This window comes from Rhinopithecus roxellana, chromosome 12 (genome assembly GCF_007565055.1).
Source record: "Rhinopithecus roxellana isolate Shanxi Qingling chromosome 12, ASM756505v1, whole genome shotgun sequence".
Lineage (NCBI taxonomy): Eukaryota > Metazoa > Chordata > Mammalia > Primates > Cercopithecidae > Rhinopithecus > Rhinopithecus roxellana.
In genome coordinates this window covers 5,333,463-5,361,399 of record NC_044560.1, presented here as the reverse complement: position 1 = coordinate 5,361,399, position 27,937 = coordinate 5,333,463, and the positions used below count along the sequence as shown (strand labels likewise).

Here is a 27,937-nt window from a genome sequence, read left to right as displayed (position 1 = left end):
ACTCCAGATCTGGCTGGCTTTTCTTTTTCTCTTTCTTTCTTTTTCTCTTTCTTTCTTTCTTTCTTTCTTTCTTTCTTTCTTTCTTTCTTTCTTTCTTTCTTTCTTTCTTTTTCTTTCTTTCTTTCTTTCTTTCTTTCTTTCTCTTTCTCTCTTTCTTTCTTCCTTTCTCTTTCTTTCTCTCTCTTTTTTCTTTCCTTCCTTCCTTTTCTTTTTCTTTCTTTCTCTCTCTCTCTTTCTTTCTTTCTTCCTTTCTTTCTCTTTCTTTCTTTCTCTTTTTTCTTTCTTTCTTCTTTCTTTTTCTTTTTTGAGAAGGAGTCTGGCTTTGTCGCCCAGACTGGAGTGGAGTGCAGTGGCGCCATCTCGGCTCACTGCAAGCTCCACCTCTCGGGTTCACGCCATTCTCCTGCCTCAGCCTCCCGAGTAGCTGGCACTACAGGCGCCCGCCACCACGCCTGGCTAATTTTTTAGTAGAGATGGGATTTCACCGTGTTAGGATGGTCTCGATCACCTTGTGATCCGCCCGCCTCAGCCTCCGGAAGTGCTGGGAGTGCAGCCACCGCGCCCTGCCTGGATCTGGCATTCTTTCTAATGGTTGCATTATGTTCCGAACTATGGCTGTCCTATGATTTATTTAACCATGTCCCTATCCGTGAATGATCGTGTTTCTAAAAAACTAGTTTTTCAACCATTGGAGCGACTTAAGGAGCTGCTAAACAGCACTGGGCGCAGAGGCTGGGTTTGACTAGACAGGATTAGGGAGGGGGAAAAAGACTAATTATAAGCAGTTGCGTACCCTGGAGATGCTCCCCTTCGCAGAAGCTCGGTGTACTGTCTGCAGCCAGACCTCCCGGCCTGGCTGCGGGCGCGGGAGGCAGAGGGCGGGGCTTTCCCACCGGGCTCCGTGCCCCGCCCTCCCCACGTCGCCTTCCACCTCCGGCCGCGTGGGGGCGCTCCCTGGCCGGCGCTGTCGCTTCCGCCGCCGCCCCGCCCACCCGGGCTCGCCCCGCGTCCCGATTGGCTGTGCGACGGGAGCGCGCCGAGTCAGGGGGCGGGCCCGCGCCCGCTACAAAGCGGCGAAGGTCACGGCGCGAGGTGGCGCGCGCCGCCACCCCGCGTCCCGCCTGCGGCCCGCGGCCCCAGCGTTGCCGCCTCCTGCCCGCCTGCCAGCCTGCCGGCCTGCCGTCCTTCCACGCGGAGAGCCATGGAGGGAGTGAGCGCGCTGCTCGCCCGCTGCCCCACGGCCGGCCTGGCCGGCGGCCTGGGGGTCACGGCGTGCGCCGCGGCCGGCGTGCTGCTCTACCGGATCGCACGGAGGTGAGTGCACGGCTTGGCCCCACGCGGCCCTCGGCGCCGCCCGCCGGGCCCGCCCCCGCGCCGCCCCGGCCAGCTGCCCGCCTCCGCGCCGCCCTGGCCCGCTGCCCTCCTCGGCCGGGACCCGGCCTGCCCGCGGGCGCGTGGAGACCCCCCCAGCGCGCGCCGCCGCCCCCCGAAACCGGGTTGGGACTACAGTCGGGAAGCGGCTGCGGAGTCGGGGGGGGGCGAGGACTCCGGGAACGTGGGGTGCGGGCGGGAGCGCGGCGCGGGGCCCACAAACTTCCTCCGGGAGCCGCGCGGGGCTGGAGCCGGTGCGCGCGGGCCGCCCCTGCCCTCAGCGCGGTGCTGAGCTCCGATGTACAGCGATGCTGGCGATCGCGGCTGGCGCTTGCCGCTCGGCATGTGACGTCCCAGGTGTTTTTCTACACGCCTCACATCCGCGTGTTTCAGAGCCACAGCCCCTGCTTCCACTAGAGCAGCTGAGGAACAGGGAGGCTGAGTAAATTGCTGTTAACGAGAGGAATCATGGTTTGAGCCCATGGAGCCTGCAGGGCAGATCCCTAGAATGGGCTGCCTCCCAGAGGTGGGCAAGGCCTGAGATGCCTCAAAACAGTTCATGACGGGCCGGGCCACCCTCATGCCTGCCCCACTCACGGGCCATGTGGGCTCCCGTGTTCAGATCCGGCCTCTTTCATCGGCCTCCATCGCCAGGTATAGAAGCTTAGTGGCTTCTTGCTTCAGCAGAGCCTCGTAGGTAGCTTACTGTTTCTCCACCTGGTCCACCTTTCCAGAGAGCAGGGGGGAAACTGGGGTTGTGAGAACATCCTAGAAAGAGTGGATGGGTTTGCAGCATTCAGCAAGGGATGCAGGGAGCTCACACCCTTAAGTAAAAGGGGAGAAGGGACTTGCCCACTCAGCAGCAAGTGGCAGAGCTGGGGTTGAACCCTGACCGTCTGGCTGGTCTGTGTGTTCTTCCTTAACCCCTACCGGTGCTGCTTCTCTCCTCCAGGGGGAAAACAGGGAAAAAGTAGTACAGGTGGTTGAGTCGCAGAGGCTTCCCAGAGGAGGAAGGGATGGGAGGGACATCACCTGTGTCTGGAGGATCAGCCAGATGTGACTAAGGACGGTAGCTGGGGATTGAGTGACCCCAGCCCAGGGGTCCCTGATAACCCAAGTCTCTCCATGTCAGTTTCTGCTGGATTTCTGGAAGCTGGGCATCTGCAGGACCAGCTTGTCCAAGCCGGCGGTTTTATACCCAGGGGACTGAGGTCCAGAGACCTCAGGTGATTTGCTTAGATTCCCAGAGCATGTTGCCAGCTGAGCTGGTCCAGCACCCGGTGTTCTTCCTGGACGAGGCTGCCTCTCAGCTAACCCAGGACGAGGGGTGTTGCCCCAAGGATCAGAGCCTGGGCAAGGGGATAGTCTCCCAGCCACACAGCGCCTCCGTTGTGTTTATGGAGGCTGGACTTGGACTGGGTGGCTCACTGTGCCGCACACTGCGGCTGTCCTCAGGGGTCTTGTCTCCCCTTCCTGCCCTGCTGGCCACAGCACTCCATCTCCTGAAACAAGAGTCTGGGGCCTTGAAGAGGTATTGGACTAGCTGGTGCCAGGGGAACTAGGAGGGTGCCTGGAAGTCCTTTCACGCCCCTGACGACACCAGCGGGTCATGGTGTGGCATTGGGTCCCTTGCTGTTGATTGGGCCGAGAAGGGCCAGCCTTTCCCAGGATGCTTTCAGATGTCCTCACAGAGCACTGGGTTTCACCTGGAGGTCATACATTGGCCATTGTCACGATTCAGAAGCCAGACCAACCTAGCAAGAAGTTGAGCCTTCCTCTGAGAAGGAGAGTGCTGTGACAGCGAGGAACCAAACATTGACTCTGGCTGCAGTGTGGGTTTTGAATGACCCTCGGGAGGGCATGTAAGGAGAGCTGTTTTTGGAAGGTGACTTGGCTGGGTGGGTGTTTGCAGGCTCAGCATAGAGATGGCAGAGAGGAAGATGTAGAGGGAGCAGGCAGGTCAGCCCCACTTTGTGCTTTAGGATTGGCTGAGGCACCTGGGAAGGAGGCTGCTTCTCTGAAGGACTGAGTCCTCCCACAGCCTCAGTCAGGGCCCGTCCTGGCTTCCCCACGCACGGAGTCCTCTTGCTCCCATGATTGTTACTAATGGGAGCAGCTGATGGCTGGAAGCACAGCACACTGTCTCCTCATGAAACCGCCAGGGCGGGCTCTACTGTTCTCCCATTTTACGGATGAGGAAACCAAAGCTTGGGGAAGTTGGGCTACCTGCCCCACATTACCCGGCTGTTAAATGGCAGGCCCCTGCCTCGCACCAGAACTTCAACTGTCAGCCCAGCTTCAACCTCCAGGTGCTCACGGAGCCCCTTGGCTGCTTCTCTGCACCCATGGGAAGCCACCATGGTCAGCGCAGATGCCCCAATTTCACTTCCCTGTGTCCAGGCCATTGGGAAGGCTGTGACTTTTAGGCCTCCCTGTTCCCTGGATGCTGCTGCTCGGGTGCCTGTCCTCAGCCCTCTTCAAATGATGCCCAGGATCCGTGCTCTGCCAGCACATCCCTGCACACCCCACCGTCCCGCCTCTGGGGCTCTGTTGGTGTTTGCTGGGATTGTCTCCTATCTAGTGTTTGGGGACAAAGAGGGTGCAGCCTCCCAGAGGATATGCAGCAGAGCCTCATTCTGGGGTCAGAGTCCCCTGTACCCCTCCCATTTCCAGGCTCACCCCTCCCACTCACTCTCCTGCTGCTGCGCACTCTCTCTGAGCGACCGCCGCACCCTGGGCACACATTGGGTGGTCCCCTCCCTCTGCCATCTGCCCTGCTGGTGAGCACAGCTGTGTTTCAGGGCGACCGCAGATGCCCCGCTTATTGGCCTCTGTCCTGTGGCATCTGTCACCAGCTGCCCTGGGAGGTCGTCCTTCTTGTCTTGCTCATGTTTGCATCTCTGCCAGCCTAGCGTGGTTCTTGCTTAACTGATGGGATGTTCCGCTCGCACCAGGCTGGGGTCTGACCCTAGAATGGTGGATTGGGGTTTTTTCCATCCTGGTGTTGGAGTTACTGCTGTGGATTCAAGTATGTTTTGCTTGGAGATGGGCAGTGCTAAGTTCTGAGTTGCATTTTGATGCTGCTGTCGCTGAAGCCCAGGAGGCCTCTTCTCTGGTCCTTCTGGTTCAGTGACACGCAGTGTTGCCCACCTAAGCAGGAAGTGCAGGCGAGGAGCTGCTTGGGAGGCTGGCCTCTGGCTCGCTGGGCCCCTGAGGGAACCTGACTCTTACAGTCTTTCCAACCCCCCGCTGGGGCCAGCACATAGTGTCCAAGGTCCCGAGCAATGTACTAGGCCCCTGTCTGAGGAGGTGGTGATTTCCCAGGGCTGGGCAGAGACTCCGGGAGATGGCCAGCCTGCTACAGCCACTGAGCTCCCCAGGGCAGGGACCAAGCCCCATCCAGTGCCGCCTCCCTGGCACATTCCTAGGCTGAGGACCCAGTGCTGAGCTCACACCCAGAACAGAGCCCCTCCCACCTGCAGGGAATAGTGAGGCATCCCGCAGGAGCTTTGTTTTAATACATGTCCATGCTCAGGGCTCTGGAGTGGTGTCATCATTAAGGACACTTGCCCGTCTTGTTTTCCCTCAGTGTGTATGTTGGGCTTGTGGACGGGGCAGGTACAGAGCGTGCAGCTGCCCTAGCTTTTTCTGAGGGACCCATCTCCCTCCGGGCTTCCTCAGGCTTCCCAGGGGCTCAGCATCGAGCTAGCAGGAGCTGGGTGAGTGGCCTCCAGGCCCTCATGTCCACCCATCCAATGGGAGCTATAGGGCCAGCTGCTGTCCCCCCAGAGCTGGGACCGTTATGGGCAGGGGCAGCCCCTCCAGGCCCGAGCTCCTCTCTTGCTTGTCCTGCAGGGACATTCTGTCATGTCACCTCAAACCTTGTACACCAACTGTGGTTTGTCCCAGAGTCAAGTTAAGGATGGAAGTTGTTAGCTTACAGAAGAGAAGTGAGCTGAGGGATTTATCAGGGAAACTTGGGGGCGTCTCTCAGAGCAAAAACAGGGTCCAGTCTAGGCTGGCTCAGAAGAGATCGGCCCAGATGCTGCCTCAACAGGCCTGGCAGAGGCACGCATAGGCCGGGGGCCAGGACTGCCCCCACCTGCATGGGGACCTTCTCCGAGCTGTGGACAGTGTTTCATATGAGGTCATGTGTCTGACGCCACTGCGCTGGCGCCTGGAGGACCTGCAGTTCATGCCCAGCTCCCCATCGCCCCCTGGCCTACCTGCCTCTTGGGACTTTTCAGGGCTTGCCCGCAAAGGCATTGTGGGAGAGGACCCCCTAGCAGGTAGGGCCCGCCTGGCCAAAGTGGGTGGCAGCTGCTCTGGCCATGAGAGAGCCCACCCTCAACTCTGGCAGGGATTACCCAGGGCTGAGAGTGACGGGAGTTAGAGCTGCTGGCCCCAGGGACAAGGGCTAATCCCTTGCCTCCCCCCACCCCTTCCAGGCCGGCTCATTCTAGATCAGTGGAGCCATTTCCCTAGCAACAGAGCTGGAGATTCAGAATGGAAACATGACTTCCTGGGGTGGGCGGGGCTTCATGGCAGGCGCCCTGGACAGAAGCCACAGCCCCTGCCCAGCTGTCATTGGTCCCCCAGGCAGGCTCAAGGGTTCACCTTCCTTTTCAAACAGGCCCGAGGGGCCCTCCATGGGGATAGGAAGCCCATCACCCAAAGGCAGTTAGGTGCAGTGCCTTGTCCCGGCACGGGGCTCTGGGGTAGGGGGTCACACAAGCAGGTCATCACCCATCAGGATACGCCCCTGTGCACAGTTACAAAGAAGCCTGTAAAACAGGTAGTAATTAGCACAGAGAAAGCCACGTGCTTAGTTGCCCGGGAGTGCTAGATGCGGGCACTGCAGCAGAGCAGGTCTCCACACGCCCCAGAGCGAGTCTCCTGCCCTGGCTGTTTGTGTAGTCGGCGCCCGGTGGCGCTGTCCTGATGCCAAGCACTGAGTGCCTCTCTGCATTCTCTTTTAGGATCCTCATAGTAGCCTCTCCTGAGGCAGGGATGCTCAGCAGCCCCCTTTGACAGGTGAGGGATGAGACGGCGGCCCTAGAAGGCAGAGCTGCTCTCCGAGGCTGTGCCTGTTGCCGTGCTGCCTGCCTAGCTGGCTGGCTCTGTTTTGTCGCTGGTCCGCAGGCCTTGCCCACTGTCTCCATGCTGTTGACAAGATGTAGCAGTCCTTGTCCTCTGTGAGGGCTCGGGCCTGTGCTGGGGCAGGGGGTGTGGGGTGAGAAGGGTGTGGGCCGAGGCTGCTGAGGGAGATCCCAGCTGCCCTTGTGGGCCCCGGGCCTTCCCCGCAGGGCCTGGTCCCATCTCCCCTTCTCTCCCAAGCCTCCCCACCCTCAGTGTAACTTGGCTTTTTTGGGTACGTGCTCTAGGCCAGGCACTGTTAAGTGCATCCCACGAGCAGTCCCTTGTGGGGGAGGTGCTTTTGTCCCCAACTGACAGGTGATCAGAGATCTCCCTTCATCTGCCCCTGGTCAGAAGGGGGTGGAGGGGAGGGCTGGGCAGCAGCAGTGGTGTCAGAAGCGGGAGCCCTGCTTCCCAGGGCCCAGGCTCCGGCCTCTGGCCAGCCAGATGGGTTAGGGGCAGAGCTGGCTCTTTGCTGAGCACAACACCTTTCTGTCTTGTGTCACTGCATCCTTGTAGCACGCAGAAGCCAGGGTGATGTGGACACTGAGGCTGAGAGCACAGGAACTTCCCGGGGCTCCGTCCTCCTTTCTCTGAGCAGCACCTCAGGATGAAAGGCCAGAGGACCATGCTCTCTGGTCCTGTGGACAAGGGGGGCTGTCTGTGCAGGGAGTGGCTGCCCACTTTGGCAGGGGCCCAAGCAGTGTCCTTGAGCTGGAGGTGGCCCATGGGGGAGAGGTGGGGAGTCGGAGCAGCAAAGCTGGGGCCCCAGGGCTCCCACAGCTGCTGCCTGTCACGCACATTGTTTCTGGATTCCTGGAACTGGGGGGGTTTGTTGGGCAGTGGCGGTCTCTCTCCCTACCCCTCCCAGGCCCCCAGTGTCCCACAGCCAATGAGGAGGGTAGAGGGGGGCCCAGAGCATAGATCCCCCAGTGTCTGGGCTGGGATTATCCCAAGGCCCCACCTGTCACTACACGTGTAGCCAGCAAGGGCCACTGTCCCCTCCACCAGAGAGGGTTGGCCCCAGGCTGGGCAGCTGTCACTTGCTCCCTCCCCTCAGCCTCCTTGGCTCTCACGTCCTAGGACTCTTTCTCTCTGGAGCACAGGAGTCCCCTTTCAATCTGGAATATCCCTGGGGCGCACCCTTTCTGCAGCCCAGGATCGAGGACCTCGTAGGAGAGGGGTAGTCCTAGAACCTGGTCCCAGTCAGCCCTGTGGTTTGGCCAGCCCTGGCTCCTGTTGCCCTCCATGTGAGCCCCAGGTCACCAGGAGCTGGTGGCCCTGGGTCCCCATGTGGCTGCACTGGAGCCTAGGGATCTGGTGAGGCTCCAGCTGGCCTCCTCCCCTTGAAGACTGAGAAGCCCAGGTTGGCCGGGGCCTCCCTGTCGGGTCCTCCTGGGTGGACGCAGCTGCACCCAGTCTGTGTTCCTCTCCTTCAGAGCCCTTGTTCCTCCTGTCAGCCTGGGGTGAGCATGTCCAGCTTTGCGTCCCCAGATCCCACTCCTAGTACCTTTTCCCTGGTGGCCCTGGGGCAGGGCATGGAGATCCCTCTCCAGCAGGTGCTGGGGTCTTCCAGGCTGACCCGCTCTTTACTTGGTCCACAGGATGAAGCCAACGCACACGATGGTCAACTGCTGGTTCTGCAACCAGGACACGCTGGTGCCCTATGGGAACCGCAACTGCTGGGACTGTCCCCACTGCGAGCAGTACAACGGCTTCCAGGAGGTGTGGGTCACAGGCAGGCGGGCGGGTGGGCTCGTGGGGGTGGGGATCCTGAGATTGCCCCTTGAAACCACCCGGTGTCCCTGCCCTGCCTCGGGGCTAGTGGGCCCCACACCCTGTCCTCTCCAGGCCCTGAGCATAGTGTGTCATGTACATTGTCTCACTGGATTCTCACCACTGCCCTGGCGCTGTCCCCTCACTTGAGGAACCCGGCGCAGGGAGCCATGGCAATTTGTCCAAGATTATACCACTAAAAGTGGCAGATTTCAGGTTCACACCCAGGTCTTTTCTGGCTCTGCGTCTCATTCTCTGTACTATATCAGGGCTAGCAAACCTTTTCTGCAAAGGGCCAGATAGTATTTTCAGCTTTGGAAGCCATTTGGTCTCTGTCACAACTGCTAACCCTGCTGAGCCACCATAAATAATACAAGAGTGACTTAGCCTGCCGGTGTTCCAATAAAACTTGACTGCAAAAATAGGCAGCTCCTCCATGGGTCATAGTGTGCCATCCCCTGGACTAGACCGGGGTTTGCAGACTGAGTTCCGAGAGGGTGGGGCTCTGAGGACAGACGCTGGCTAGAGGTGTGTGGGTGGGCGGCGGGCTGCAGGCCCTGCTCTGTGCTTGGGCTAGGTGGCCTTTGGGTTCCATGGAGATGTCTTGAGAAGAAAAGCAGCTGCTGTTGTGTGCAAAAAAATAAAGAATGGAGATGTTTGAGATCTACTGTCACTTGCCTGGAGCGGGCCCTCAGGGACATCACCGAGCCTGAGCCGGCTGGGAAGGCTGCCTACCCACTGGGAAGAGGCTCCCCACCAACCCCAAGTCCCACCTCTATCCCGCAGAATGGTGACTACAACAAGCCGATCCCCGCCCAGTACATGGAGCACCTGAACCACGTGGTGAGCAGCGCGCCCAGCCTGCGCGACCCCTCGCAGCCACAGCAGTGGGTGAGCAGCCAAGTCCTGCTGTGCAAGAGGTGCAACCACCACCAGACCACCAAGATCAAGCAGCTGGCCGCCTTCGCTCCCCGCGAGGAGGTGAGGCCGGATTGGGAGGGGAGGGGCCCTGGCTGGGTCTGGGGGTGCTTAGAGCAGCTGGGGGAGAGGCATGTGCAGGGTGCTGGCTCTGGGCCTCTGGCCCCTGCTCTGCTAGGACAGCAGCTTTTCTGTCCTGAGTGCCCAAAGGGGCCCCTCATCCTGGCCGCTGCCAGCACATTCCAGGATGTGTTAGTTCTTCCATCCCCCGTTGGAGCTGAGCTGCTTCTCCCCGTGTCTTACAGTCACTGCTATCTGGGTTCCAGGCCTAGGAACACTGTGGAAACCTCAGCACCTGCCAGTTCAGAGGAATTTGTCCCTGGGCAGAGGGAGGAAGGGATCTTGGGCTCCAGGTGGGGCCCTTTTGAACCCACTCTGTCCTATTTCTCTGAATCAGCCTTGCCTGCTGGTGGCCCCAGCAGTCTGCTGTGGGGTTGGTGGAGGATGCCACTGGCTTCTGGGAGGAGGAGGAGGCTAGACATTGCTGAGAGGCTTGGCATTAGGAGCTGGGCTGAGCCGGGAGCCTCGCCTCGCCTGTGCCCTCCATGGAGTCCAGGAGCCTTGCTTACTGGCTGCTCCTTCCTGCCCTCGGTCAGCCCAGGGGGCCTGTCACCTCAAGAGGCAGGTCCCAGCTGGGGCCCAGAGACACTGGCTTTCCTGGGGTCCAGTCTGGGAGGGAGGGAGAACAGAGGTGAACTCAGGCCAAGGCACGGATGGGGAACCTGCGGGAAGGGGAAGGCAGGGGTGACTTGGCAGCCAGGCAGCTTTTCGGCATGCTTGGTCCCAGCAAGGGATCACACTCCTGACCCTCCCGGCCCTGCAGGCCAAAACATTTGCTCCCTCAGAAACAGGGAGGGAGAGTCACAGTGCTGCACATCTGAGGGATGGGAGGGAGGGGACTTGTCTTCTGGGCTATTCCAGAAGCCGAAAGAAACCTTCACCTGCCACAAAGAGACAGGCCTGGCCAGGGGTTCTCTAGCATTCAAGGGGAAGGGCAGGCACCACAGTCTGGGTTGTCCATCTGCCCCAGTCCAGGCAGTGTCAGCCCGCAGCCACCTTTCCCCATGTTCACCCACCTTCTTGGAGCTCTGCATCTGGGGAGCAGGCCCTGAGCTCCTGGCCTGCAGGTGCATCCCTGGAGCAACAGAATCTTGTTAGTGTCCCCATCACTTGTGGGCCCTGCCCTGGATTGGCTCTCACTCCCGGTAGCCCACATGGCTATACACAGTGGGCATTTGTCCTTTTGGGCAGAGGGGAAGCAGGTTCAGAGTGGGGTCGATTTACCCCGATCATCCCCTAGTAAGTGGCAGGTCAGGATCTGATTCCATGTCTGACCTGTAAGACGGAGGCAGCTCAGCCACCCCTGCAGACGCCGAGCCCGTTCCCCCCACCCCCACCCCGCAGGGCAGGTATGACGAGGAGGTCGAGGTGTACCGGCATCACCTGGAGCAGATGTACAAGCTGTGCCGGCCATGCCAAGCAGCCGTGGAGTACTACATCAAGCACCAGAACCGCCAGCTGCGCGCCCTGCTGCTCAGCCACCAGTTCAAGCGCCGGGAGGCCGACCAGACCCACGCACAGGTGAGAAGCAGCGTCCACAGGGCGGGGGTGGGGCCATTGAGTTTGTTCAGGAAACCCTCCCAGGAGACTGGGCCCCAGTGACCAGAGGGTAGCTCTTCAGAGCTGAGCCGCTTTATTTTTACTTATTTTTATTTTATTTTATTTTATTTTTGAGATGAAGTTTTGCTGGGATCACAGACATGCGCCACCACATCTGGCTAATTTTGTATTTTTAGTAGAAACAGGGTTTCTCCATGTTGGTCAGGCTGGTCTCGAACTCCCAACCTCTGGTGATCCACCTGCCTTGGCCTCCCAAGGTGCTGGGATTACAGGTGTGAGCCACTGCACCTGGCCTTTTTTTTTTTTTTTTAAACAGAGTCTCGTTCTGTCACCCGGACTGGAGTGCAGTGGCACAATCTCGGCTCACTATAACCTTGCCTCCCGGGTTCAAGCGATTCTCCCGTCTCAGCCTCCCAAGTAGCTGGGATTACAGGCAACTGCTATCATGCCCAGCTAATTTTTGTATTTTTGTAGAGATGGGGTTTCACCATGTTGGCCAGACTGGTCTTGAACTCCTGACCTCAGGTGATCCTCCTACCTTGGCCTCCTGAAGTGCTGGGATTATAGGCGTGGGCCACCACGCCCAGCCTTTCATTTATTTTTAATTTTTTGTTTTTGAGACACAGTTTTACACTGTCATCCAGGCTGGAGTGCAGTGGCGCGATCTCGGTTCACTGCAACCTCCTCCTCCCGGGTTCAAGCGATTCTCCTGCCTCAGCCTCCTGAGTAGCTGGGATTACAGGCACGCATCACCACAGCTGACTAATACTTGTATTTTAGTAGAGATGGGGTTTCACCATGTTGCTCAGGCTGGTCTTGAACTCCTGACATCAAATGATCCACCAGCCTTGGCCTCCCAAAGTACTGGGATTACAGGCGTGAGCCACCACACTCAACCTCCAAATAACTGTTTCCATCCTTTTGTCAAGTTCTCACCAAAAATTCCTATTGTGATTTTATTTATTTTTATTTTTTTTATGTTTTTTGAGACGGAGTTTTGCTGTGTCCCCCAGGCTGGAGTGCGGTGATGCGATGTCAGCTCACTGCAAGCTCCGCCTCCTGGGTTCACACCGTTCTCCTTCCTCAGCCTCCCGAGTAGCTGGGACTATAGGCGCCCGCCACCACATCCGGCTGATTTTTTTTGTATTTTTGGTAGAGATGGGCTTTCACCGTGTTAACCAGGATGGTCTCGATCTGACCTCGTGATCCGCCCGTCTCAGCCTCCCAAAGTGGTGGTCACGCCCGGCCCTATTGTGATTTTAATTGGAACTGACATAAATGGACAGATAACTGGCAAAAGTTAACCTTAAAAGTACAGTAGTGGCTGGGCGCAGTGGCTCAAGCCTGTAATCCCAGCACTTTGGGAGGCCGAGACGGGCGGATCACGAGGTCAGGAGATCGAGACCATCCTGGCTAACACGGTGAAACCCCGTCTCTACTAAAAAATACAAAAAACTAGCCGGGCGAGGTGGCGGGCGCCCGTAGTCCCAGCTACTCGGGAGGCTGAGGCAGGAGAATGGCGTAAACCCGGGAGGCAGAGCTTGCAGTGAGCTGAGATTGGGCCACTGCACTCCAACCTGGGCGACAGAGCGAGACTCTGTCTCAAAAAAAAAAAAAAAAAAAGTACAGCAGTAAGTTATTCGGACCAGGAACAAAGTAGTCAGAATGAAAACCAAAAGCTCCAGGACAGGCTCCACCTGGTGCGCTGCTGTACAGACATGTGGCAGGGCAGAGGTGGCATGGCTGTGTCCCAGCTGCAGACTAGAAACCATAGACCAATCAGACCCAGGTCACATCTAGGGACACAAAGGGGTGGATAGGAGTTTCTTTGTGGGGGTAGATTTTACTACTTAACCTACTTGCTACCATATCTCAGTTTTTTTTTTTTTTTTTTTGAGACGGAGTCTCACTGTGTCGCCCAGGCTGGAGTGCAGTGGCCGGATCTCAGCTCACTGCAAGCTCCGCCTCCCGGGTTTACACCATTCTCCTGCCTCAGCCTCCCGAGTAGCTGGGACTACAGGCGCCCGCCACCGCGCCCGGCTAGTGTTTTGTATTTTTTAGTAGAGACGGGGTTTCACCATGTTAGCCAGGATGGTCTCGATCTCCCGACCTCGTGATCCGCCCGTCTTGGCCTCCCAAAGTGCCAGGATTACAGGCTTGAGCCACCGCGCCTGGCCATATCTGAGTTTTTAAACAACCAGAATATTCTATCAGCTGAGTACTATGATAAAAATTGGTTTTAGCCAGATGGTCCTGGGCTTAAATCCTAGAGCCACTGCATACCAGGTATGGGCTTTATACGTGGCCCTGTGCCAGTTTCTCAGCTTCCCTGAGTGTGGTTTCCATAGCTGTAAATGGGTCCAGGTCTTTGGAGTCCACCACCAAGGCTGCTAGGAAGATGAATGCAAATGCCAGGAAAGTGCTGAGAAACAGTGGGGCCACCCCAAAACCCATGCTCAGATACGTACATAACAGACGCATGGTGATACCAGTCACTGTCCCGGGACACGCACCCGGCTAACGACTTGCAAGGGACTGGGGAGCAGGGTAGGGAGGTGGCCCCATGGGCATGTTGCTTCCGCAAAGTAAAGGGGCTCAACTTGGCCGGGCGTGGTGGCTCATGCCTGTAATCCTAGCACTTTGGGAGGCCAAGGCTGGTGGATCACCTGTGGTCAGGGGTTCAAGACCAGCCTGGCCAACATGGTAAAACCCCATCTCTACAAAACAAAATACAAAAATTAGCTGGGTGTGGTGGTGGGCACCTGTCATCCCATCTACTGGGGAGACTGGGTCTGGAGAATCGCTTGAACCCGGGAGGAAGAGGTTGCAGTGAGCCAAAATAAGGTCTCTACAATATGGAAAGATTTCTTTAAAAGGAGAGTGTGGTAGAGCAGCGCTCCTCCCCACCCAGAAGGGAGGCGGGCCAGTGGAACTCAGTGGTGAGTTTCTGAACCAAGCCCAGGGTGTGTGGGAACGTGGGTCTGGCCGGAACCCCTCAAAGAGTGACACCAGTGATGGCTGGGGGTGGCTCCCTGGCCATCTCACTAACTGCCTCTCTTCCTCCTCTGCAGAGCTTCTGCTCCTCCACCGTGAAGTCCCCGGTCCAGGTCATCCTGCTCCGTGCCCTCGCCTTCCTGGCCTGCGCCTTCCTACTGACCACCACACTGTATGGGGCCAGCGACCCCTTCGCCCCGGGCACCACTGTGCCCCTGGCCCTGCCACCTGGTGGCAATGGCTCAGCCACACCTGACAATGGCACTGCCCCTGGGGCCGAGGGCTGGCGGCAGCTGCTGGGCCTGCTCCCCGAGCACATGGCAGAGAAGCTGTGGGAGGCTTGGGCCTTCGGGCAGAACCACCAGACGGGCATCGTGGCACTGGGCCTGCTCACCTGCTTGCTGGCAATGCTGCTGGCTGGCCGCATCAGGTGTGCATGGGGCTGGGAGTTGACAGGCGGGAGACTGTATGCTGGATTACTGTCTAGGGTGGGGGCCAAGAGACCCCATTGGGTGCACAGCCCTAGGCTGAACTCCACCATGTCACTGGTACAAGCCCAGGGACTGGGAGTCATAGGTGAGGTGAGGCGGCACAGCAGACGCCCTCTGAGCCAGCCCTCTGCACACCCGCTGTGAGCTGGGCCCAGTTGCCTCCTTCTCCTCCTCGGGCTCTGTTAAGTCAGGATAATGATAACCACCTGCCTCCTGGGTTGTGGGGGCTTACGTGGGAGGCTCTGGGGTTCCCTGAGTGGAAGCATGTCCTGTGAGTGCCGTGTCCCCGTGGCCCCCCCCACCGACTCAGAGGAATTTTCCTTAGCCCTGTTACAGGCTGGAACTTAGAGGCCAAGGAGAAACACTGAGCCACCTGCTCAGAGCCGGGCAGCGTGTGAGTGTGAGGGGATTCTGAGCCCGCGCTCTCTCCTGGCTCTGGACTCTCTGAGCAGGGCCAGGTATAGACAGAGGAGGCAGGAAGGAAGGCGTGGACCCAGGAGGTCTTGTCCTCCCCTGGGGTGACCCCACTGCTTTCCCTTTCAGGCTCCGGAGGATCGATGCCTTCTGCACCTGCCTGTGGGCCCTGCTGCTGGGGCTGCACCTGGCTGAGCAGCACCTGCAGGCCGCCCCACCCAGCTGGCTGGACACGCTCAAGTTCAGCACCACATCTTTGTGCTGCCTGGTTGGCTTCACAGCGGCTGTGGCCACAAGGAAGGCGACGGGCCCGCGGAGGTTCCGGCCCCGAAGGTCAGAGAAGCAGCCGTGACTGCGGGGGGAGGACACGCGATGCTCAGGCCCAGGCTTTGCCCAGTCCGAAGCGGGCCCCTCTCTGTCCTGCCTCTTTTCACCTGCTCACGCCCTCCCACCCCCACCCTGCAGCCCCAGGTCCTGGCCCAGTCCCTCCACTGCCTCGAAGAGTCAGTCTGCCCCACCTTTTCCTTTCTGGCACCACCAGCCATCCCCAAGTGCCCTGTAGCCACTCACCACTGCTGCCACCTCTCTGGCCAATGGCCCTTTCACTGGCCTGGTGGCTGGAACGTGGGCAGCACCCACACAGGCTCTGACCCGTGGCTTCCTGCTGGTAGCTCCAGGCACCCCCATCTCACAATGCCGTTTCCTGGCTCTGACACTGTTGGGTGAGGAGCCTGGTCCTGTCTGAGCCCCTGCACAGGGGTGGTGACAGTGGCTGCAGGCTGGCCCCCTGGCATGCCCTAACCATGGAACGGAGTGAGGCTGGGGCAACACAGAGCCCCCACCTGGCCCCTGAGGAGTACCTGCGGTCTGTCCCCTTGGTCCTGCTTGTGGCTGGACCGGCCCTGCAGGAGATGGTGGAGCCGTCAAGGAGGCAGGGCTGCTGCTCTGTGTCTGCTGCTCGGCCTCTTGCTCTGAGACCCTCCCAAGTCCCTGGGAATGGAGAGTGCAATTCTTGGGCCCAGCCTGGCCTTCACCATGAGTTTGGGGAGTGAGACCCTGCCTGAGATGGGCAGTAGGAGCCTGTGTTGACCTTGGGGAATCTGAGCTTTTCCAAGGGTAAGGGACCCAGGGTATGCAGGCCTTCAGTGACATCAGGTTGTTGTCATCCTCTCCCTCCCTGTCCTGTCACGAGTTTCCCCAGGCCCTGGCAGTGGCTCTTGGATGCTGCCGAGGCACCTGCTCGCCATGACCCAGCCTCACTCTGCCCTCCGACTTAGGTGAGGGGGCAGCCCACAGACCTGCTCCTCAGTAGCAGGGCCTGGCCAGGTCCCTGCTGTTCCCAGCCTCAGTTTACCATCTATGAAATGAGAGGGACCCCTCTCCAGAGCCCTTGGGTGCCAGCCTTAGTGGGTGTGGGGATCACATGAGGTGGCTCTTGAGGACACTCTCTGGAAGTCGAGGGGCTGCCACGTGCAGAGGAAGGTCCCGGCCTGGGGGCTTCATCCAGGGGTCCCAGTCAAGAGTGGCCTGAGGCCATCCCCTGCCAGGCATGTTCCCTCTTGCTGCCCACTCCCTCGGGGCCCGCATGTCCTGCCACTCGCCACTCTTGAGCATGAGCTCACCTTCCAGATGTGGCCAGGGTGTGCCAGCTCCTCTCTCCTGTGTGTTGGAACCTGGGGAGGCAAGAGCCGATCACAGGTGCATGAGGGTTACACCCGCCAGCTGGTCTGCTGGGATGGGAGTGGGAGGTGGGTGCCAGGCCTCACTGCTGTGAAGCCGCCACGCCTGGGGGTCCTGGAGGCTGCCCTACCTCAGAGATTGGGTAGCAACTCACACCTCACCCAGCTTCACGAGTGAGGAGCCCAGATGCGTCGGGAGACCCTCAGGGGCTTCTGTGGCCTCTGTGCCCGATGACCTGTGGGGCTTCAGAGAAGGCCTCAGCATTACTGGGCTCAGCTTGTTCTGTGTGGAGTGTGAGGGGAGAAAACTCCTCTGAAAAGAGGTGGATGGGGCCACACTTCCCACTGGTTCTGCAGTGAGGAGTGGGGGTGGGTGAGCCGAAGTGGCCCCCAGTGGTGTCTGCCTGAGGGGCAGGGAACCACCTGCCTGTCCACTCACGCCGCCCCCTACCCCACAGAGAGCCCATCTGAGAGAAGGACGTGGCGGAGCCAGGACGAGAAAGCGTCCTGTCGGCTGGCCATGCTGTTTCTTGCGTCTCGAATCTTCAGTTCTCGAGGAAGTGTTGACAGTGTGATGCTAATTTCTGCTTTTCTTGGCATTGGGTAGAAGCAGGACATCTGTGTGTATGTGTGTATTTAAATTAGATTATTTATAATAACCAGAGCCAGCCCTCGCACTGGCCAGGATCCTCCTGCCGAGCTGGTGTCACTCCTGCCCTCTGCCGGGGTCCGGAATGACATCTCAGGAGGTAGCTCTCAGCAGAGTGAGGATTCCTGCCTTTTTTAGAGTTTTGTGTGACTTTCTAAATTATCCATCTATCCCTTAAAGTTTCACTATGTGGAGAAAATTCCAGCACTTTCGAGTGTTGTGGCAACAACCGAGGGAGTGCAGGCATCACTGTGTTGTGGCTTGTTGACTGGGAATATCACCCCTGCCAGGGAACTCCTCCTCACAGGGGACTTGGGACGGCCATCAGACCTTCCAGGGTCCAGGTGGGGTCATCCCGGTAACGGGTGACCGTCTCTGAGACATAAGCGAGGTAGATTCGGCCATCCTAACTCTCAGACTTGGGGTCCCCACCCAGGCCAAGCAGACTCCCTGTACCCCTTGCCTGGGAGCAACCCACCAGGACGCAGCCTCCACGCCGCACCTGCCGCGCCCCTCCCTGCCCTGCCCAGGAAGGAACCTGTGACCTTTCTGTCTGTGACTGTTGCCGAGTCTCTGTCTCGTGTCGTAGAATTGTGGATAATTGTCTAGTGACCCTCTCATCACTGTAACCATCGCGCCTGGCCTAGATGTCGTGTTTTGGATGCTGTGCTTTCAATAAATGCCTCTGGGGCCCTGCTTTTACCCGCTGGCGTCAGGTGCCGCGTCTTTCTTCTTTTCTTTCTTTCAGAAGGGCTCTGTGCCAGGGCTGGGGTGGGCAGCTGCGATTGGGGTACAGACACGTCCACAGGAGTCAGGTTTGGGAGTCAGTGACAATGACACCAGCTGGCTTAGGGGGCCCGGCTCACCTCGCTCGCCTTTGCTCGATCATATTTTTTCCATCTCAATAAACTACTGCTTAAAACGTGGTCTCTCTCCTTCCACTCCTGACGTGGGCTGGGATTGGGTCGGAGAAGACCAGACATCTCCCCTTGGTATCAGATGAGTGTATCCACGCCGGCACTCCCCAGAGCCAGCATCCAGGCCTGATCCTGGCCTCTTAATCCCTCTCTGAGACATGGTTTGAGGGCACAGGGCAGTCGGGGGGCCTCTCACCAAAGGAAATGTCAGCACCTTTGGAGTTCTCCAGGGTCCAACAGATTGGGCTCCTTTAGCTGGGGGATGCTTGCTGCGGCCCCCGTACAGAGCCGCCCAGCCCCTCATGCCCAGCCCTGTGAGCGATTTACGAGGTCTTGTTCATTGAGTGATGTTCCCACATATCACAGTGAGGGGGTCAAACTGCCAAGGAAGTTCCCACAGCACCATCTTCAGTGGCACCAAACTGCGAACAACAGCACCTGTGCCAGGTAGCCAGGAGATTCAGCTTTTAAGTACTGAGGCAGCCCCGGGTGGTGTGAGCAGGAGCTGGGAAGACTGGGGACGCACTGGCAAGACCCAGCCGCTCCTGCTGGAGGCGACCCCTCGGGGCCAGGAGCTGTGGGGCCCAGCCAACCACCTCATACCCATAGCACACTAGGACCCTCCTTTCATGCGTCCCCCAGCGGCACTTGCAGGTCACTGGGAGACCTGGTCACCCTTGGCTGACTCTTGGCTATATCTGTGCGGCTGGGCAGGGTGGACACAGGAAACCCAGAGTGGAGCCCTGCTGCCATCTGCTGGGGGCGCTGCTCGAGGCCAGAGCCCTGCCCCACAAGCTTCCTCCCATGGAGGCTCATGCCTTAAGGTCCCAGCCACACCTTCACTGTCCCTGCCTGAGGGTGCCCTCAGGGTCATTCCCTGAAGTCGCTGCGCTGTCCTGCCCAATGGAATCACAGTTCTAACATGACAACGCAAAATCTCATCTTCTGTGTAGAGGTGGAGCCTTCCCTGGAGTCTTGAGGGCAAAGCAGCGGGCATTGGGCCTGGGAAGCACAGGTCAGTGGGCAGAGCAAGGGTGTGTCCAGTCTTGCTGTCCAGGCCCTTCCCCAGGGTCCCCAGCTCAGCTGCTTTCATGCCCAATTCCCCAAACACGGCCTCGCCTTTGGTTCCAAAGTCCCGGTGACCTCCTGGTACCTTGGAAGGCATTAGAAAGGTTACATGATTCTCTGGGAAGTCAACAGCTGGCCTCACACTTTCCTTATAAAACTTTTTTAGAGGGAAAGTAGCTGGGAGGTTGGTGGCGTGCGGCTTGGCTAGCGATCCCCGAGCATTCAGTCGTGATGGGCACAGGTCCCTTAGCCAGCCCCCGGCTCCTGCAGGGCCTGGGCCAGCTTGCCCGCTCACCAGCACGTTGTCCGCTGGGCTCCTTTGTCCCTTGGCACCGAGGTAAGGCTGGACCCCTGAAGCTCCGTCCAGACGGTGGACTAATGTATTAACTGCCTCTGTCCCTCTCTTCCCTCTGTAATTGGGTGCCTTAATCAGAAGCATGGTTGATGTTCTGGCGTGGGGCCATCGGGTCCTGCTGTGTGATTTGTACCATCTCGAGTTAAAGAGACACTGTCACCTTCCGTCTTTCAGGCAGCCTTGCGGTCGTTGACGGGTCTCTTGTAAGTTTGGTTTTGGCGTTTTCCCGTGAGAGCCTCTTCCAGGGGATTCCAAGGCCTGGCTGCCCCCCAGTTCTGCTCTACCAGGAGCTTCAGAGGAGTTTCCAGAGTGCGAGGCCAGAGAGCAGGAGGCAGCCTCCTAAGGGGAGAGCTGTGGGAGAACTCCCAGGAGTCATGCCTGGAAACAGAGGGTGCCCAGAGCCGTGCGGGGGCCTGACTTCCTGTGATCCAGGCCCGTCTGGGAGATGAGCCAGGGTGTCCCTGAGCCCGGCCGCTCTGTGGGGAGGCTCGGCACAGCACAAGAAGTGGCAAGGAGTCCAAGTCCATTAACCTTCATTGAGTGCCTGGCACGGGGCTGGGCATTTTTGCTTCAAGGCGAAAGGGTTGGCATGAGGTTGGCAAGGGCGACAGTGTCACTTTAATACCGAGACTCGTAGCGGAGATAGTTTGCTGTGAGTCGAGGGGGTAGGAGGGGGCATGCGGGGAGGGCCGGGTCTTGCTGGCACCTCCCAGCCACCCGCTCCTAATGGCGTGAATGCGGTCGGATTGCTTTTCTGCTTTAACTAACGCACGCCTTCTCTGGGACCCCAACTGAGGCCCCCACCTTGCACCGTGGGAGAGGGGTGGGACCCACAGAAAGGCTGCCTCCAGGACCTCCCGCTGACCCTCTTCTTGTCCCGTGCCTGACGGGCCCTTGCAGGTTCTTCCCAGGAGATTCGGCCGGCCTCTTCCCCACCAGCCCCAGCCTGGCCATCCCTCACCCGAGTGTCGGAGGCTCTCCAGCGTCTCTGTTCATCCCCAGCCCGCCCAGCTTCCTGCCCCTTGCCAACCAGCAGCTCTTCCAGTCTCCTCGACGGGCCTCACCCTCCTCATTGCCCGGCCGCCTCAGCCGGGCTCTCTCTCTGGGAACCATACCCTCTCTGACTCGAGCAGGTAAGGGGTGCCCAGGCATTGGCAGACAGGGCTGGGGGCAGCTGGGACAGAACTGTGGGTGGGTACATAGTGTAGGGAGGGCCGGGAGTGGTTAGTGTTCCTGCTACAGAGACAGGCAGAATGGAGCTTTGAGCCTCAGTTTCCCCTCAAAGAAATGGGGCTAGCTAGGAATAGGTGGCTCATGCCTTTAATCCCAGCACTTATGGGGGGCCAAGGTGGGAGGATGGCTTGAGGCTGGGAGTTCAAGACCAGCCTGGGCAACATAGGGAGACGCTGTCTCTACAAAAAAGGTGTTTTAATTAACTGGGCATGGTGTCGTGTGCCTATAGTGCCAGCTATTTAGGCTGAGGTGGGAGGATCGCTTGAACCCAGGAGTTGGAAGCCGCAGTGAGCTATGATCACACCACTGCACTCCACCATGTGCAACAGAGCAAGACCCTGTCAAAAAAATAAAAATAAAGTGCCCAGAATTGCCACATCTTCTGGGAACCCCAGCATGGCCCCTTAGTCCCAGCTCTGGTGGCATGACCTTGGGTAAATGTGTGCACCGTGCTGTGCCCTTATCTTTTCCTCTAAAATTGCAACATGCCCCTCAGCAAATGGGGCCACTGCAGTTATTCTAGGGGAGGAGATGCTGATAACAGCCAAGGCCCTCTCCTCTCGTGCGGTTAAAGGGCAGGCCATTTTGCACACACGCCGAGGTTTATATTAGGATGCTTTTGCTTTTCCCCTAAGCAGAGAGACCCCCGTTTTCAGGGCGCCCCAGCCTGGTGGCACTTGAATGGAACTTGGGGTGGGAGGTGCCAGGAGCAGCCCTGCCCTGGGCCTGAGCACTCTGAGTAAACTGCACACTGGCCGAAGCGGTGGAGCTCAGGGACTGCTGTTTCAAGCCCCTTGGGAGGGGAGTGTGGCAATCCCAGGGCCAGTTCAGGCCTCTGAGGCAGGGCCTCCCGCCGGTAGAGAAGAACAGGCAATCTCCCTGTTGAGGCTGAAGGCAGGGACACAGTAGTGGCCTGTCTGAGGCGGCAGCAGAGGTCTGTGGGGCACAAGCTTGTCTTGGAGTGTCCGGTGACAGATGGGACCCCAGTCTCCATTGCCAGGGTGGTTGGGGGGAGGAACCTGGTCTCCATCGCCAGAGGGTGGGTCAGGGGAAGGAGTTCCTGCAGGGCTTTGGCTCATGTCTTCAGAGACCCGCTGGAGCGCGCTCAGGCGCTGTGGTGAGAATCCAGCTTGCTGTCTCCCTGTCTGTCCTCAGTCTGCTCCCCTGCCGCACGCCTCATCTCTGCGTCCTGCAGCGCATGCCCAACAGGAAAACGGCCTCTCCCAGCATCCATAGAATGGGTTCTAGAAGGACCCTGGTTGGCGTGCTGGGCTCTTGTGATCACCCTTATCCAGCCTATCCCCTGGCCTGGTGAGGGGAGGGTTATCTGCGTGCTGCAACAGACCCTTCAGAGCCTGCAGGTGGCAATAGGACACGAGGCAGGCAGTCCCCGGGTCCCACATTCAGCTCTCAGCCAGCCACTTGGAATTGGGGCCCCTGCCCTTGGGGCGCATGCACCTGATGTAGGAAAAGGCATCGTGGTCGCTGCTACCTGGGTTCAAGAGCGCAGGCAGTCAGGGCCTGCGATTAGTGGAGAAAGTGGGACTAGACGGCTGGAAAAGCTGGCCCTTGTGTGAGAAGAAGGGCATGGATTGAGGAGTGGACAATATGCCTGGTGCTGCTGACTCTTCTCACCACCTGCCATGAGCCATGAGCCTTGGTTTTTGTGTGTGTGTGTGTGATACGGAGTCTCGCTCTGTCGCCCAGGCTGGAGTGCAGTAGCGCCATCTCGGCTCACTGCAACCTCCGCCTCCTGGGTTCAAGTGATTCTCCTGCCTCAGCCTCCTGGGTAGCTGGGATTACAGGCGCACACCACCACACCCAGCTAATTTTTTTGTATTTTCAGTAGAGATGGGGTTTCACCATATTAGCCAGGATGGTCTCGATCTCCTGACCTCGTGATCTGCCTGCCTCAGCCTCCCAAAGTGCTAGGATTACAGGCATGAGCCACCATGTCCAGCCAGAGCCTCGGTTTCTTTATCTGCAAAAAGGGAACGTGCCCAGCACCCCTCAGATGGCAGTCCAGGGGATCCGGGAGCACCTGTGTTTTCATGAAAGCACATTTGTGAAGAGCAAAGGCTGGATTGGGATTTCGACAGAGCCTTTCTGGGGGCCTCTGCACGTAGTCCACAGGCCTGACATGTCTGCTTCTCTCTGTCTCTAGACTCAGGCTATCTGTTCAGCGGTAGCCGCCCACCGTCTCAGATGTCTCGATCTGGGGAGTTTCCCATTTCAGGTGAGGAGGACAGAGAGCTAAGTGGGGGACGGGGCAGCGTGAGGCCCGGGCGTTCCAGAGCACAGTGGTTTATGTGAGCTTTGGGGTCAGACAGGCCTCAAGTGTGTGTTCACATCTCAGCCCTGGGCAAGTGACCCACAGGCCTGTGCCTCAGTTTCCACTTGTGTGACATGGGAATGGCAGTCGCTAGGATCAGATGGTACCATGCTGCTCTGCCGTCCTCAGCGGCGGTCATGGCTGGAGCTGGTGCACCAGGCGCCAGCTGGCAGCAGGGCCTTGGGTGAGCTGGCCTTGTACCTCCAGGATTTGCTGCTATCTGGCCTTGGCTCTCAGCTGATGGTGCCCGGGGCTTTGGATGGAAATCAAGGGCAGGAGGTCGTGGCTGAGGCTCCAGGATCTCTCCCCTCCCTCAGGTGCCTGGTAGCGGGCAGCCACCTCCTCCCTCAGCTGTGCAGCAGGACTTCCCCCTGCCCCCAGTCTCTGCACCTTTCCTTTCTTCCAGGGTTAATAGAAGAAAGCCCCCAGAAATGAAATAGTGCATCGTAGCGTTGCAGTGACAAGAGCCCACGTTCACATCATCTTCCTCCCTCTCTCCAGATTACTTTTCTCTGCTGTCGGGGAGCTGCCCCTCCTCCCCACTCCCTTCCCCAGCGCCCTCCGTGGCTGGCTCGGTGGCCTCCAGCTCCGGCTCTCTGCGCCACCGCAGGCCCCTCATCAGCCCTGCCCGGCTCAACCTGAAGGGACAGAAGCTGCTGCTGTTCCCGTCACCCCCTGGAGAGGCCCCCACCACTCCCAGCAGCTCGGATGAGCACTCGCCTCACAACGGCAGCCTCTTCACCATGGAGCCGCCCAAGGTTCCCCGGAAGCCGCCCCTGCAGGACATGACGCACGCCCTGGGTAAGGCCTTCTGACAGCCCCGAGGGGCCGCGGGAGGGCCTCTGCTGCCAAGAGGCCTGGCTGTGCAGCGGTGGGGGGCTCATCCTTGCTCTGACTCCAGTGTGTGCTTTCCTGCCCTGGAGCTCTAGGCACCCCATTGTGGCCCTCATGACTCGAACCCTCTGGGACATTGTCCTCTACTGGCTGATTTCAGTTTCTCCTTTTGCAGTTGACCTTCAGGGTCTTCTGTTCCTTGGAACTGATCGAAAATACATCATGCATTGCCAGGTGCGTGTGGCCACAGATAGTTTCACGCAAATGGTGCTGTACTGCAAAGCATTTAAAATTTTTAAAGTTAGCCCCCAACCTTCAAAACCTACAACTTTCACATGAATTTGTAGATTTCCTTTTTTTTATTTTTGAGATGGAGTCTTACTCTGTCACCCAGGCTGGAGTACAGTGGCGTGATCTTGGCTCACTGCAACCTCCTCCTCCAGGGTTCAAGAGATTCTCCTACCTCAGCCTCCCAAGTAGCTGGGACTACAGGTGCGCACCACCATGCCCAGCTCATTTTTGTATTTTTAGTAGAGATGGGATTTCACCATGTTTCCCAGGCTAGTCTTGAACTCCTGTCCTCAGGTGACCCACCCACCTTGGCTTCCCAAAGTGCTGGGATCACAGGCGTGGGCCACTGCACCCAGCCTCGAATATTTAGATTTCCTGTGTCTCTTACAATGTCAGAGATCTGGTCACCTTGGCCACTGAATACTGGCAGGCAGAGGTGGCACGACAGTGGAGCAAGGACCTGGCCCCCCACTGTCCAGGGTGGATGAGTGGCTTGGGACAGGCTGGCTCACCACTTCTGACAACTGTCCTTAGAATGGAAGTGCAGCTGCCCCATGTCTGTCGCTGGGGGGAGCCGTGAGCGCCACTGAGATGCATACCCTTCTCTTTGCAGACCTGAGATCCAAGCTGGAAAGAGGCAGTGCCTGCAGCAACCACTCCATCAAGAAAGAGGACGACTCTTCCCAGTCATCCACCTGTGTGGTAGACACCACCACCAGGGGCTGCTCGGAGGAGGCTGCCACTTGGAGAGGTCTGCACCCTGAGGTGTGGGAGGGGAGGGGGGCAGGCACGCATCCAAAGCCACCATCTCCCCGCTGGTGGGTCCAGAACGCTGACAGAATCTTCTAGGACATTGCAGTCCCTGAGTGGCCAACAAGTAACCCACCCGGCGCCTCCGAATCCAGGATCAGGGACTCAGTAGATGGCACTCCCACCGTCGGGATTTGGGCCCAGATCTGCAGTATTCCAGTAGCTTCTGGCCCCGGGCAGCTATTTAAATTAATGAATAAAAATTAAATCAAGTTTGAAATATTGTTCCTGAGCTGCACTAGCCATATTTCAAGTGCTCAGTAGGCACCTGTGGCCCCTGGCTGCCATCCTGGCTGGAAGTACCCGGAGAGCCTGGGCACGCCACGACCACAGTCACGCTGGGGCTGCAGCCTGCACCAGGTGCCGGGCTGCCTGGCTCAGATCCCAGGTTCTCTACTCACTGACCCCGGGCTCAGGGGCAAGAGACCAGATCATTGGTCCACATCGTCACTCCCCGGGTGGGGAGGGGGTGTGTATTGAGGGAGATGGATGGATCAGCAAGCAGGGCTTTTCCTGGGCAGATCATTTTGCACTGACTCTCGAAGCCAGTGCTGCCCCAGGCTGGAGGGTGGCCCGGCAGCTTGGAGGCCTTGGTGACGACGCAGGCTGCGGCAGGCGGACCTGAGTTGGCCGCTTATTCCCTCAGAGGCCTGGACGGGGTGCTCCTGTCCCCAGCCCCCATGTCCTCATCTGTAAAGTGGCCGTTGGGGTCACTGTCTCATCGCCCAGGCCCCAGCTCATGACGGCCCAGCCCACGGCCTTCCTGGTGGCTTAGGGTTAGGAAAAGCTGCGCCTTCAGGGAGGCAGGGATGGGGGATCTTTCCTGCTAGGGAAGCCTTTGGCCAAGAGAATTGGGGGTGAGCCTCACCAGCCTCGGGGAGCACCCTGCGCGGAGCCTTGAGCTCCCCACAAACTGCATGCTCTGGGGGGCTGTTCACCCACACACACGTTTTGACGGGGTCTCTCTGCTTTGCAGGTCGTTTTGGCCCCTCCCTGGTCCGGGGCCTCCTGGCCGTGAGCTTGGCCGCCAATGCCCTCTTCACCTCGGCGTTTCTGTACCAGAGCCTGCGCTGACTCACTATTGGAGCCCCTCGGAGGGGAGCAACCCGGTGCCTGCTGCTTCACCACTGCCGGCCTCAGGACCCTCCCTGGAGGGGCTGCCGCCTCTGCCCTCATCTCCAGGGCCTTGACCTCACTGGACTGTGACTGTCCTCAGGACACCTGCCCCTCCTCACCTAATGGACTGCAGGGTTGAGTGTGTGTCTGGGATCACACTCTCTGCCGCCCACCTCCTTGGCTGACATCGGCTGTGTTTGGTGCTGACACTCTGATCCCGAAGCCAGGGAGCCCCAAGGGGCTGCATGACCCTGGGGTGCCCCACACCGTTCAGCCCTGCCTGGCAGGGACGCCAGTACTACTGTAACTGCAGCAGGAGCTGCCCGGCCCGCCTTCCGGCCCCATGCCCACAGGCGTGGTCACATCTTTGTACTGTACTCCCCTGTCCCACCTGGGGCGACCTCAGAGCCCCACTAAGCTGAAGGCCCCCTGGGGGAGAGGGAAGCATGGTCCTTGTCATCTGCCCTGTCTTGCCCCTTCCTGTGGAGTGGGCAGAAGGGTACCCGGGATCCTCAGAGCTCCCAGGTCTGAGCAGCCAAACGCCCAGCACAAGCCTCTGCTCCACCCTCCCCAGCCAGATACCCCCCGCTTTGTGACCTCTGTTGACCTTCCAGGAAGCAGTCCCATTACCCTGAGAACGCAGAGAGCCCTGGCCCACCTCGCCCTGTGTTTCCAGGGCTGCACACGTCTGGTCCTTCAGCTGCACATGGAACTGCAGGGCAGGCTGACGGGGGCCTTCAGATCTCAGATGAGACTGCACCCCTTCGCTCACCCTACTGGGCACCTGCCTCCCTTCAGCCCCTGAGAATCCCATCTTCCCCTGGTTCTCCTGCCCACTCCCCTGCTGGGGCTCCTTCCTGGCACTGAGGAGGGGCCCTCCCGATGCTGTGAGGCAGAGGAGGGACTGTGCGCCCGTGGCTATCAGAGCCCCCCGCCGTCCTGCCCTGGGCCTCGGACACAGGGCCTGGGGCAGCGCGTGTCTGCTGGTCGTGTGCTTTTGCCAGTTGGAGAAGAATCAGCTGCCTCAGTGGATTCTGAGACTCACTGTGGGGCGGGAGGAAGGGTCTTCACTCTGCCATTCAGGGATAAAGTTTAATTTTATTTTTCTACACATTTTGCCAGGTCAGGCATTTTGCTAGTAAGCAGGATGCCACCAACTCTCCCTGCCATGGAGGATTCATTTTTTTAAGCTTTGGGTGCTTTTTTAATACTTTTTTTTAATGTGGGGAAGGAGCTTGCTCTGACATCACCCTCCTCTCCCCTGACTCCTGAGAGCTGTGGATGCTGCCTCCTGCCCTGCCTACCCCTGAAACATGGGGGACGGGGGCCCCAGGACAGCGTCAGGACCTTTGAGTCCAGCTGCCCGCAATGGTTCCAACTCAGAGGCAGCGCCTCACGGTCCCCATTTTTGTATAGTGGGCGTGTGTGTTGAGGTTTTTTATTTTTTGCTTAACAAAACCAAACTCCATTCCCAAATGCCCTTCCTCTCTGGCTCTGAGGGCGCTCCCTTCTCTCAGCCAGGCAGCCTGGCCTCTCCTGCCCAGACCTGTGGTCCCAGCATCCCCCAGAGCCAGGGTACAGGCCCGGCGGGAGGGGGTTTTATGTTTTGTTTCAGACAGAAAACACAACCTTATTTTTCTTTACAAAAGCAAAAAAGGAAACCAAAAACGATACAGCCTTTGAATGATGCTTGCTGGCTGTTTGTATTCGTTTGCCTGGGCAGCTTGGGCCCTCCAGGTAGGGCAGGGTCCTGGTAAGGGGGCTCTCATCCACTTTCTCTTTCCTCTTCAGTGGGGGACTCGGGTTGGGGTAGCCACAGTGTGACCGGACAGTGTCCCTGGAGGGGCTTAGGGATTTGGACAGGAGACTCGCT

At 58.7% G+C, this 27,937-nt stretch overlaps 1 protein-coding gene across 1 annotated transcript; it reads left to right on the top strand.

Moving 5' to 3' along the window:
* The first annotated feature begins 1,064 nt into the window (after positions 1–1,064).
* On the top strand, positions 1,065–27,753 carry TMEM201 (transmembrane protein 201). The gene is made up of 11 exons (XM_030913328.1): positions 1,065–1,314; positions 8,112–8,232; positions 9,070–9,264; positions 10,666–10,842; positions 13,953–14,305; positions 14,910–15,113; positions 20,349–20,581; positions 22,846–22,917; positions 23,515–23,814; positions 24,752–24,889; positions 25,925–27,753. Exons 1-11 carry the CDS (start codon positions 1,202–1,204, stop codon positions 26,020–26,022), a joined length of 2,004 nt encoding a protein of 667 aa, XP_030769188.1. The 5' UTR covers positions 1,065–1,201; the 3' UTR covers positions 26,023–27,753.
* Positions 27,754–27,937: the final 184 nt, after the last annotated feature.